General features: G+C 35.4%; 1 protein-coding gene across 1 annotated transcript in view; it reads left to right on the top strand.

Annotated features, from left to right (window-relative positions):
• Window positions 1-1,315: 1,315 nt before the first annotated feature.
• The window catches only part of LOC117104971 (calcium-activated chloride channel regulator 3A-1-like), a 29,573-nt gene continuing 17,287 nt past the window's right edge, over window positions 1,316-13,601 (top strand). The window contains exons 1-4 of the mRNA XM_033245950.1: window positions 1,316-1,677; window positions 7,132-7,387; window positions 12,782-12,908; window positions 13,460-13,599. Coding sequence (XP_033101841.1) covers window positions 1,442-1,677; window positions 7,132-7,387; window positions 12,782-12,908; window positions 13,460-13,599 — 759 coding nt within the window. The 5' untranslated portion in view covers window positions 1,316-1,441. The remainder of the gene's footprint in view (window positions 1,678-7,131; window positions 7,388-12,781; window positions 12,909-13,459; window positions 13,600-13,601) is intronic.

Below are 13,601 nucleotides of genomic sequence, written 5' to 3' on the forward strand. Positions count from 1 at the left end.
CTAAGGTCCCACAAAGCGACAGCGTTAAAACAGCACGTGGGTTTGTGAGACGCGCGCGTATTCCTAGCGCTGTTTTGATTAGTCAGTTGTTAAGTTTGATTGACACTCCGGAAAGGTCTATTCGCTAAATTTCTCGCTTGTCCTTAATATTTTATCAATAAACATTAAAATACTTCTTTATGCACAGTCAATGCCTCATACCATAGATTTAATGATAATTCCTCTTAAAAATGACAAGACTTAACTAGTGAATTTCAGGTCATTAACCTTTCAAATGGTCAACTTTCATGGACAAAGATACACTTTCTGGAATGAAGCCGAACGCAGAAATATGGACAATATTATGCTAACTAATTAGAACATGCTGTATAATTATAATAGCTCAAATGAATTTGGTAGAATAGGCCTCACATAGGCTATGTAGAGCCCCTGGATGCAGAGCATACGGTACGTCTCTCCAGACCAGGGCGTGCACATAAACGTTCTGGCTTAGATTATGCAGATTTCTCTGACAATTCGAAATACAGCAGCTATAGACAGACCTATTAACCACACTATGTAACTTACAGCTTTTCGATAGCATTAGTATTCAATGAACAAAGTGTCAAAATACATACCGGTAATAACCCAAATCTGTCTATTTAAATAAGGGGAACCCATGGGTGTAATTACAAGGGTTCCGACTGACAAAAACAATTAAAAACCACTGAGGAACAATTTTACCAAGGGGGTGAGAGAACAGCCACATCTAGTACATCACCTTCCTCCTGTCATTATATGCCTTATTGTTCGGGAATCATAGATACGGGGCCGGTTTTTACCCCCTTGACAGCATGCCTACGCGAATTCTGGGACCGGATATGATAAATACAATTTACCGTTACCAATTTAGTAAACAGTGTTTTATAGATTCTGTCATAAAGGTAACCATACAAAAACAGATTTCCTTGTTATTGTTGTTGTGTCAGTTAAAGGTCGATGCACTTTTAATGACTCATACATTTTGTTCGTCTATAAAATACATAACCACAAAATACCACTAAAATACTCGATTCTAAAGAAACGTCAATCCAACCATAGAGCTGTTTGTCAAACCCAAACAATTACAACTATTCAAATAATTATCAAAAGTAAATAAATGGTATCAACGTATTAATTATGTTTACATCTCATTCTAAAATTGGAAATTACTGTATATGAATTAAAATTTACAAAACCTCAAAACCTAAAAAAATATCGTATCAATAGAGGGCGTTGTAACGCTATGAATGTACTAAGCTTGACTAAATCACGAGGGTTGGATATTGATAAGTTTAGAAGCAGTGTATTCTGTCATTGGGGTTTCAGCTCACTTAGCGTAAACATCAATCGTAACAGGAGCAGTAACACTTGCAGCAGTAGCAGTAGCATATTTGCTCCAGTATTTTCAATCGCATTAAAAATGTCGGTTACAGAGATAATATTTTCAATAAAGGCAGCAGTGTTATTTATTTTTATTGGCAGTGTTCTGTTCGTTGACAAAGGATGTGCAGGACCTTCGCGAGTACTTTTGGTTGACAACAAATACATCAACGTAGTCGTCGGAATTAATGAACGCGTTAAAGAAGATCACAACTTAATAGAGAAGTTGAAAGAGCGGATGACCGAAGCATCAGCATTCCTCTACTCAGCCACTAAGTAAGTACCTCTGCTCATCTTCTACCTATTACAGAGTTCAAACGCAGGACGATTTACAGATATTGTCGTATTCTCATATTTTTGCTTGCTTGTTTCCATAAGGAAATATTAAACTTTTAGTATTACAATAAGATACCAACAGCTATATCATGATATATATACTGTAATTGCTATTTATAAATTCTACATAATTTTTTTTTATCATTAGTCATTTTGCTATAATTACTAATACTAATAGTTAAGATATATAATTACATATTTATGCCTTTTACATCATGCCATGGCCAGATGAATTTCCTTCTGGATAATAAAGTATTTTTGATTTTTTTTTTTTTTTTTTTTTTTTTTTTTTTTTTTTTTGGATAAATAACAATAGGCCTATTTATAATACCGGTAGTTCTTTAATTAGGCCCGGTATGATATCGTAATAATCTTATTATTATTTTTTTATTATTCCGGCCTATTATTATTGTTATCATTATCATTAGGCTTATTATTATAATATTATCAACTTTTTGTGTGTTTGTTCTTGATCTGGCTTTGCTTGACTGGATCCAATAAGCACCTACAAAACGTATGTCACTGAAAGAGTGCGTACTTTTTATAGGCCTATAAATATGATTGCCAAATCATAAATATACTTTTTATTGAAGATAAGGTTTATCTATTATATTATTATAAGAGGCAGCTTAACTTAAAACCTATGTCAATTCCTTCGGTCAAAATGCAATGTGATTTGTTGAGTAGATGGATTGAGTGGCGACTTAGATTAAAGGTCTTAGTGAAACTAAATTCACAACGAATATAGGCTATTCGTTTGAACTTCTATCAATATTACTATTCTGTTTATTAAGAACAAACTTAAAAAGAAAACGTCAAGCGAAGGAAACAAAGAGTAGCTCGGGAACAGGCCAATGGACAATTTATATTAAGCAGAAAATTGCTTCAAGCATCTGTAAAAAAAAAAGTTTAAAAAAAAAAGAAACTCTTAGAGATATGAATTGGCTGAATCAAAACTAAAATACCGTACGTCCATAATTAGAAAGTATAAATCGGCCTATATGAAACGCGTCACGAAAAATGTGTTTTGAGTAGTTTATACTGTGCGTATGTTGCACACACGTCTGTGCGCATCTGTGAGCGCGTAGAGAGGTTTCAATACGAGCTTGCATGCTGAATAGGCCTCCGACGTTACATGTGTATACTGATGGGTACGGTATGTATAGGTGCCGACCCGCCGCGGCGGCGCGCCGTTATACGTAGATACAGGTAACGACGAACACAGGTATACATAATGTACAATATAATCGTCGTCACATATTAGACTTATGTGCCTTCTGATGTATATGTGCATACCCGTCGTTACGTGAGTGTAGGCCTATACCCGTCTTACATGTCACGTCTCTATGTGCATCCCGATATACACGTACAATCGTCGTTACGTGTATATGGTCATTACGGTAGTAGGCCTACACATTTCATATTCATTATAATGAATATGTACCATTATAATGAAAATGTACCATCTTGCAGATGTACTTTAGTTTCCCTCTTGTATATAAAATTCATAAACTGTGCTTTACATTCAATATTTTCCTGTTCAATCCACAAACCGCGTACTATACGGTATCGTGATTGGCGATATGTAGGCCTACTCAAATAATTCATTATGCTTACAACAATTATGTGTCCCCGACGAATGATTTTTATTTTGCATTTCATATTTTCATTATGATAATGGTTTGCGCGAAACGCCATTACCTGCAGTTTCCAGCAAAAATAAATTGCCAACCAGGGATCTCGCTATGCAAAATGACATAGGCATAGATGAATTGTACACTTCTTTATGTATTACAGAGAAACAACGCAGAAAGCAAGTAAAACAGCTGCCTCTCTTTTTACATGCTTTCCGTTATAGGACATATAAAAGTGAGATCTGAAGTTGCCAATTATTTTTAGTAAAAAAAAAGTATACTGTTTTTTTTAAAGTAAAAAACATACCGTAGTATATAGCACTTATGGTGTAGATTGACAGTTGGTGTAACCATCTACACTCCTACGTCAGCATACTGGATACTTAAAAGAAATTGTTTCAATTAAACCATGAAAGCCAATAAAATTATATCAAGATATGAATCTAATTATAGACCTTAACAACTGATATTAAAGACTCGGACAAGTGGGTGATTGTCGGTCGCGGTAGTTCAGATAACCGTTCCATGTTTACTAACGTCCCCATGATCATGAAAGCAAATGAATGAAGTAGAATCACATGCTGGAACGTAGTGCTTCAGACGGAAACATTAATTACACACTGACCTTATTTGACCTAGCTTATTAAGCTAATTTCGAAGCCATTTTTCAACAGCAATTAAACGGGCTTACTGGTGGTAGAAAAGATAACGTTACATTGAATAAATACGTTTAAAAATATTCCTCCTCCAACGATGCTAAAGTGGAAAAAATAAGGTAAGAGCTTTGGGGACGAATTGGCACGTCGCAAACGGTAACCTTGACAATGAACCACCGAACTTGCCGAGGAACTTGCGTACATAATTGTTTCCTTCTCCCGTCCCACTTTGATTAGGGACTGCCGAATTATTAAAGGCGATAAATTAACAAACAACAAAGCTAGGTTTAAGAGATGTATTCCGTCATCGCGTTGATAATTAAACCTTTGATGAATCATTTACAAATTAATTTTTAGATTCTAAAATCTAAGTTCGATGAAAAAGTATAACAATACAGGTTCCCGGATGTGAAAAATGGCATTGGTGGATTTGGAGACTTCAGCGATTGCTCAACAAAACCACTATTCCCTTTAATTTACCAAGCAGCGGAAACACTACCGCCTATTCTTTTATATTTCATTGAAGTTTTAATTACTAGACAAACTTACACGTGATTGTGGTTATTAACGATGTGTTTGTACTAATACGTCATGCTTTTTGGTGTAGGTTGAGAAATGTTGAGGTTCGACCCAAAATAATTATAAAGAACATAAAGAATATAAACAAGTCTTCCTGTCGTTTTCATAATCAATATAATCTCAGCTGAAATATTCGTGACCCAAATGGGTATAACGGAATCGACATATCTGTATAATTATGTAATGGTTCTCAAGTGTGTACGTTTAATATAGCATTTGAAAACTTGTTACTCGTTTGACAAGTCGTCAAAATTATTACCTTGGATGCTTCCTTGTACAATAATAGCATGCAACGGATGGAAGAAAAAATTAGTAGAGTATGTATTACTTTGTGGAAATATGTTAAGTCTATTTGTCATCAATGTGGGTCATCAATATAAGCCAAATTTTTAAACTCAATTGCAAAAGTCACTTAATATTAAAATATTATATTGTATTTCTACAGTACAATAATTCACAAAACTACATATCAATCGTAAGGTTTATCAATTGATTTAAATACGTAATAGGCCTACTATCGAATCCTAAATTATTTCTCGACCTGTATGAAAGTAAAGTACAAAAATTGGATTCGGTTACCATGGTTTTAAGTTTTCATTACGTTCGCGTGTCGAAGAGGAAGTTGATTATACACTAGACTAACTTTTGGATTTACTGGTAAATTATATTCAAGAACTTCGATCCTAGCCAGACGTTTAAGTTCATGATGACCAATGCTTCAAATGGACTCACGTTGGACTGTGTCATTTTTACTAATACCAATACAAAAAACGATATTAATTGGTGGAAATATAAGTCCATTTGTCATTAATGTGGGTCATCATTTCAGACTAAATTGCAAAAGTCACTTATTATTAAAATATAATATAATATAATACACATTTGTATTTCTACAATACAATAATTCACAAAATTACATATCGATTATAGGGCTAAAAATTAAAAAAAAATACGTAATATATCTAATAGCATAAATTATTTCTCGACCTGTTTGAAATTAAAGTACATAGTTTTAGGCTTTCATTACGTTTGGGTGTCGAAGAGGAAGATGATTATTTACTAGCCTAACTGTTGGATTTACTGGTAAATTATCAAGAACTTAGATCCTGGCCAGACGTTTAAGTTGATGATGACCAATACTTCGATTGGACTCACTGTGGACTGTGTCATTTTTACTAATACCATTAAAACATATATTTTAGCAACTTCTGGAGGGCAACTTTGGCGTCGCGCTATCATCGCCTGCTGAGTTTAGTGCTCGTTCACATTTTGAAAACTAAAAATGAATGTTCAGATACTAGACAGTGACTGTAGAGACGGATTGGGAAATTTAGAAATGAAACGGCAACCAATAATAAATGCGTTTAAATTATTCTATTCTACGGTAAAATAATAATAATAATAACTTACACAGAAGGGGAAACTATCTATTCGTTTTAAAGAAATTCTAATTGAAAGCGTTTCAAGTTCATTAAAAAAAAACCCGACCTAATTTTAATCCGTGGGTGGCGCTATTTTTAAAACATGAAACACTTACAGGATTAAATATAATGCCTACCTGTATGTGACGATACGGAAATGGAAACAATGTTTTCGTTGAAAACATTTTTTTTTTAAATCTAGACGTCAGACCAAATCATTATTATGTCATTCCTTATAATAGTTATCATTATATTTCTTTACGTAGGCACAAAAATATGGGGCAAACTCCGCTTTTAGGCCTATCAACCTGATTTTTCATCTCAATAGTATGGCTTAAATAGCAAGTTGTCACAAAGGGAGGCATTGTTATACTGTTAATAAGCTACTAACCTCAGTTTTAGCCATTAGATAATAAACATGATAGTCTTCGTGTTATCAAATTATGTAGTAGTATGTCTGTCTATGGACCTATTACTAGGACTATATCAATTGGTCCATGATCTGTCTTTGCAGTGCATTCGATGAAAATAAGCCATTTCACAATCAGTGAATCGTGGTTAGCAACGATCGGTCGCGTGAACACGTCGACGCGTCGTTGCCTCGCCGTCTCATGGAATCGCTTCATTTGCCGATGCCGACGTAGGCTAGTGGGCACTTGGCTTAAGTTTCAAAAATTACCATATAGACCGTTTTTGCTTAGCCCCACGCTTGTTGCTAAGGTGTGGGTCCTAAAAAAGCGTAAACTTACATGTTTCATGGCCAACTTTTAAGTTTGATTGACACTCAGAAATTTCTATTACAGTATAATTAAATGAATTAATAGTAATCAAAATATTGTCGTGTATCCCTATAGGCCAGAATATTACATCAGTTCTTGATAAAGTTGACAGTCTCCAGACTTCACTGTTTTGTGACAGTTACAATGTGATAATATATCACTCTCAAAGCAATTTAAAAGTAGAATCAACCGAATGTAAATACATCATGTCAGTGGCTACGCAATGTCTCTATAGTGAAAATCGATCCATTACCAGGATTCAGACATAATTATTTCTAAAATATTCTTGATTGAACTTATGAAAGAATGTTTTTATTTTTCACAGCCAAAGAGCATATTTCAAAGACATTCATATTCTGGTTCCTGAAACATGGCAACGACGTCCACACTACAGCAAAGCAGAGTGGGAACTGTATGACAACAGTGATGTCATCATTGACTTACCGAGTGACGATTTCGGTAGCAGACCATACACAAGCAAGGCTACTCAGTGTGGGGAGTTGGGCAACTACATTCACCTCACCCCACGGTTCGTACTCGACCAGTCCCTCCAGAGACATTATGGACATTTTGACAAAGCAGTAAGTGAATTATAGATAGGCCAGGCCTACCACTTACAGAAAGTAATTAAATCAGACAAAATCACTAAAATTTATCGTGACAATCAATCTAACAACTGACCAATCAGAGTGTGATATTCAAAAGACGGGACTAGCCATGCGCACGTGTCACTTAAACACGTTGGCTATGTTCTCACACGGCAGCTAACGGTTAGCAAGATCCGGATCCTGTAAACGCGTACGTGTGATTGGTTGATGATAGAAACGCGCTCAACTTGCTAACTGATAGCGCTTGCTAACCGTTAGCGGTATCCGGATACTGCTAACGGTTAGCGCTAACCGATCGGGCGTTCTCACGCAGGTGCTAACGGTTAGCTCCCGATCCAGATACTAAGGCTCTCGTGAGAACCAAGCCATAATTTTACGGCTGTACGTACGTTTTTTTAGGTCCTACAATATCACGCTTGGGTGGGGATTAGTGGAATCATTGAGGTATGGTGGAACCGTTCATTATTTTTGTAGCGACGGGAAGTGAGTAAACGATTAAGGATTCCATGCTTTACCTAGCATAGCATACTGTCTGATTAATGCCACTAAATTATAATTAATTAGGCCTACGTGTTTTAATTACTCAGACCTATTTTGTATATCAAGAAGACTAGCTAAGTTACAAACTTTCAATAAAAAAATGAAAAGAATGTTCATTTTTAATTCATATTTACAAAGCAACACCAAGATAATATTGACCATATGAAAACACGTGCTAATTATAGATTAATGGTTACATTGCGGTACCTACAATCAAAAGTTGATCTTTGGCAAAACCAATTACAACATTGATACCTTACTTTCAAATTAAGATAAAACAAGACAGAAACCCAACCACACGGGCAACTATAACAGTTAAGACGATTTTTTTAGAAAGGTTTATATATAGTATACTTTATGGTTTCTTCAATTTGGTTTCTAATGAGTTAAAAATACCGACTTAATTAACTTCTACGAAAACACCGACAAAATCTACAGAAGAAATAGATAATGATCATGATAATGCGAAATGCAAATCCACAAACATCACATAATCACGAAAGCAAGCTTTTGAGAAATGCTGTAAAATCAGATTTAAATTGAAGGTCTCATCAAGCCCAGGCTGCCTATCACACTACAGCTGCGTTCTGATACGAACTGCGTTATTATAGGAAACAGAAGTTAACCGGAATTGTCAAGAAGTTACTTTTGTAAATCTCAACTACACGCGTCACCACGAGAAAGTTGACACTTTGGTCTGTGCACACACGGTTGCGATTACATTGAATTATTCCATGCTTAAACTAAAGGCGACGCAACTGAAACTCGATGTATAACTTAGAATAATATTGATTCAAAATAATCTAACAAACATTTTGTTGAAGGACTGTTTTATAGTTATGTGTACTTGCACCAACACAGCTGTAAATTTGATAGCCACATACTCCTCTCTTTAAATGATGAGCTTATGAAAAAGTTCTTTAAGAGTATATTTACTGAAGACTAAAGACATATGAAAGAAAGGAAGGGGGAATTATGCCCGTATTATGATTTGTCAAATCTTCCAAGTGAAACGTCTGATTTATATTATTTGATGACAACATTTTCATCAAAACTACGTCAAAGTGACGTCACTAAACTTTGCTTTACCTTAATTGGTATTAAACTACCATGGAAGGTATTTAAGTTTCTTTTGATTAGGAACAATATAACGTTTATGCATCATCACGTTACGAATGGGTAACACTAGCAGATTGTTTACAAAAGTGAAACAATATAATCAATACAATCTAAGGAAAATCCGTCTGTCACCTTAGGGTAAAATTCCAGAATATTACGAAATTTAAGTATTGAACAACTATCGCCTCCTACTTTTCATTTAGAAATAAGATCAGACGGATGAACCGAAACTCGTATTGTCAAAGAACGGTTAGAGACACAACTGACTAAATCGCTTCATAGAGTACGGTGTTACGTCACGATACCGCGTGATACTACTCCGTTGCTATCGTTGCAGAAAGCGTTCAACCAGGCGCCATTTTCGCCACTGACAAACCATTAATCCCAATTTCTAACGTAATTATTAGAATGTTGTATCTTACTTTTTCTTTGTAAATATTATTTGATGATTAAGTGTGTTCAATAACTAATATAATGTGAGCTTTTGTGTTTTTAGTACATTTTGATGGTAAAATATTAGATTTCAAAATGCCTATTCCAGAAAGCCTATTCAGCCGTAATGAACGGTAACCAACGTCTGTTGACAACAGAGAGTGCCACATGGCGTCGTGACGATACGACTGTGGTACTCTATACGATTTGACGTTCACAACGAAGGCGCGCGTGCAAACATTTAGAGCTCTTCATCGTGATTTTCTGTGATACAGTGGATCCATGTAGACGCACGCCTGCTGACCAATAACATTTATTGTATGACTCTCGTGAGACAATTTTGTATCCTAATTAATGAGTGGATTATCTAAATTTTACAGCCAATCAAACAATCAGTTAATCAAACAATCGATCGACGACCGATCGATCAATCGGTCATCAGTCAACCTGTTAGCAAGTTCACCAACCATCCAATCATTTCACTGAATAATGTCATTAATCGATCGATCAATCAATCCATCGATATTATTTTAAAAAGATAGAGACTGACCTCCGCTGGAAATTCAAAAACATAGAATAAAAGGGCGTCAACGTCAGTCCGATTGACTATAATGGCGGAAACAGCTTATCTTGTTTAGTACCTCTACTGTTCTACTTTAATCTTACCGAATAAAAGCTCTTGGATCGTGACGAATGACCTCAAGCAAATATCTGTGTTAGGTGCGGCGTTTCCACCTCATTAATAGAGGAAGGTAACTATAATTCTTTCAATTGTTTTCATTGATGCTTTCCTCCTTGCGGCATACGGAACATACTGTTCACATATCATTCGATCCTCTGCCTCCTTTGGGTAAAATATTCAAAATCTTGATCATCATTGGTTAATTTCCGAACCCATTTCATGTTCACTGTCAAGAATCTAGTCCTCTGGAGCCTCTTCTTGCTCCGAAGGGTGTTAGTGTCTGATAAGCAAAACATGTCGGAAACAAGTTGCATATATCAGCTTAATGTTACTTATCTTCTTAAAGTATGCTTGTTTTTGGCGTTTCACCCCTCCATTGCTCTCGTCTTTTTTAGTACTGAACCCATCTTGCAATAACTATGACCCTGCTCCATATTATATGATACCATCTAACTTTATTCCTGACTTTAATTTATTTTGTGAAATGTCAATTTATCTCTTTACCACTGTCTGCAGTGGTGAAATTTGGAAACGCATACAACTTAAATTCAAACATTGAATTATTATTAACATGATGAAGTCGTTATACTGTATCTTCAAATGAGACACCGATCGAAAGAATTTCGAAGATTTTCGCTAATTTAGCGACTTTAGTTAGAACAGGGAAATTTAACTAATATAGTGCCTGTGCTAAAGTAAACTAAAAACGGTAGGCTAATATCAATGCTTCTGTTAATTGCCAATGGAATACTTTCCATTCTATCTTTTTAAGTTGACAGTTAATAGTTTATTTAAATATAAAAATTCGCATATTTAAATAACAACAACGCAATAGTTAAAAACAAACCACAGCAAGCCCAGCACAGTGATGCTTGCCAACATAATAAAACCGTGACTTTTGAATAACCCGGACATTAGCTTAAACAACTCCGTTTTCTATGCTTATTCGAAAGTAATCTATAATCCTAATCCCATGTAATCTATTCCTTAATCCTAGATGGTCATTTATTATAATCCTAAGTCATTAAAAAATATAGCTTATTTTTTCATTAGCTATAGAGATGCTTAAGGTTTTTGTTTTTTTTTTGTTTTTTTTGTTTTTTAAATTATGCTCACGTAACCACACATTGCATTGAACAATTCGTCACATATGTATTCAGTTACTGTTAAATATTTCTGACTGAATTCAGTAATTCGTTGCGGTTGACTGTAATCAAGACAAGATGAATTTTGGAATACTACCATTGATGTTCGATCACCTGGAGTAAAAACTTAATTCTACTGCTTATTGTGCATGCCGTCAATGAGTTGGCAGATGTGTTGGTTTGCTAAGTGTTACTACTATTGAAACTTACACCGACAACGATCTCAATTAATTTATATTTTTGGCAATGTCCTATGTTTTACTTTATATGCAACGAAACCAATACAAACACGGATGTGCTGCTTGAGAGCTGAGCTTAGTTCAGTTGGGTGAACTGCGCTGAGTCGTTCAAATCCACCACTGCTCTCCGTACCGTTTCTCCGAAGAGACGTAAAACCTGTTTTCACATTTCTATCGGAGTTTTCGCTTCAGCGAAATCGGTAGTTCGAATTACTGTTTCTACTTTTAGCGAAGCGAAAAAAAGTGCGTAACCTATCAGAGCTCAGGATCCGAAAATTCGTCTGGTAGAAAACAGGCTTTAAGTCCATGCAATCAACGCTATAGGCCTACACGGAATGGAGCGAGCGGCATATTGCCTCTCGGCGGTGTATTACTCCCCGATTCACCATCAGAAAAACACAACTGGAAATAATACTTCAGACTTACTGGTCCACCATTGGTGTATTTTACACAGAAGGAATCTAATCCAAGTTGACATGGGCGGACAGTGTTTAAAACCGAGGGTGGGGGGGGGGTAGATTTTTAATTTATATGAATTTCACTGAAGGGGGGATAGATTTTTAATTTATATGAATTTCACTGAAGAAGCTTGCAATCTATGCGGAGACATCGAGCAGGATACGCATAAAGATATGAATGACATGAAACATATTTGTACATAATTTAATTTCATTGCTCTTAACGATACTCTACAATTCATTAATAATAACAGTTTATTAATAGATCAGATTGTAAATACTTTCCTCGGGGACAGTTATGTTTCCTAATACCGAAGGCCATAATCTGTGCTTTTCATGGTTTCTAGACTATTTCAGCTTCAAATTCTCAAAAACAAATTACTGCCATCGTACACAAATTGATTGATATACATCTGAAATTCAGCAGTTTTACCCTAATTATCATTGGCGTAATTAAGTAGCTAAAGCTTTCTCGAGCTTCACTACCCTGGGGCTGGGTCCGGGTATAGCCTAATATGGTTCCGTTTCGGTTTAAGTTCGTAATTTGATGTTTTTTAAACGTTTTTTTCCTTAAAAGGCGTGCTAGGCCGATGGGGGGAAAATGCGGATGAATGTCCCGGGGCTCCAGCACTGGCTAAATTTATTTGAAGAACTCCTAATTATACACTTATATTAACCATGCAGCAACGAATCCATTAAATAGATAATGTACGTAGTTTGAATAAGTTATTGAGAAAAAAATGTCTTTCTAGTTCGTACACGAGTGGGCGCATTACCGATGGGGCGTATTCGATGAGTATGCAGAGGATGATATGCCACAGTTTTACATCAATTCGGATGGCCAGGCAGAGGCTGTTCGGTGTGTTCTCAATATTCCAGGTAAGACGATGACTCAACTACTGCGACGTTCAGCAGGTGAATCATAATGTATGGTGTATAACCTTGGCCGAAAATTTGTAATGCTCATTAGGATATGATTATCGATTGGCTGGATTGGATGTTTTTGGGGGTATTGTTTTTCTCAAGTACTTCAGAAAAAAAATTAAATATTGATTTTATGAAATGATTTACTAAAGTATCAGTCATACATATATTTAGTTTTTTTTTTATACATACTGTATTCATATTTGATATCGATTATTTTTTTCTTAAAATACTCAGTTATTTCATTTAATTTCATTTAATTATTTGACACCAAGCGGTCCAGGGCTTGCGGCAGCTACAATGCACCGTAACATAATGTGTAAGCAACCACTGTACATACAACAGATTACACAAAAATTAGGATATTTAAAATTTCAATAAAAATTAAAAGATAATGAAAACAAGTTTTCTCTCAATCATATATGATATAAACTTTGCCCAGACAATATATTATGCGTTGTTGGAATGACACATTTGTTGTATGTAAACTTCTTCTCAAAACACAGGTTCACTAAGAAACCCACACACAAGTGGACCATGTGAGTACGGATCAGATGGTCTCCCATTAAAAGACTGCAGGTTTTTCGACAACCGCGAATCTAACGACTTCGCTGGATCTATCATGTACAAACAGTACCTTCCAAAGGT

Source organism: Anneissia japonica, unplaced genomic scaffold (assembly GCF_011630105.1).
Source record: "Anneissia japonica isolate Jap-2015-1 unplaced genomic scaffold, ASM1163010v1 scaffold287834_len5846547_cov211, whole genome shotgun sequence".
Taxonomy (NCBI): Eukaryota; Metazoa; Echinodermata; class Crinoidea; order Comatulida; family Comatulidae; genus Anneissia; species Anneissia japonica.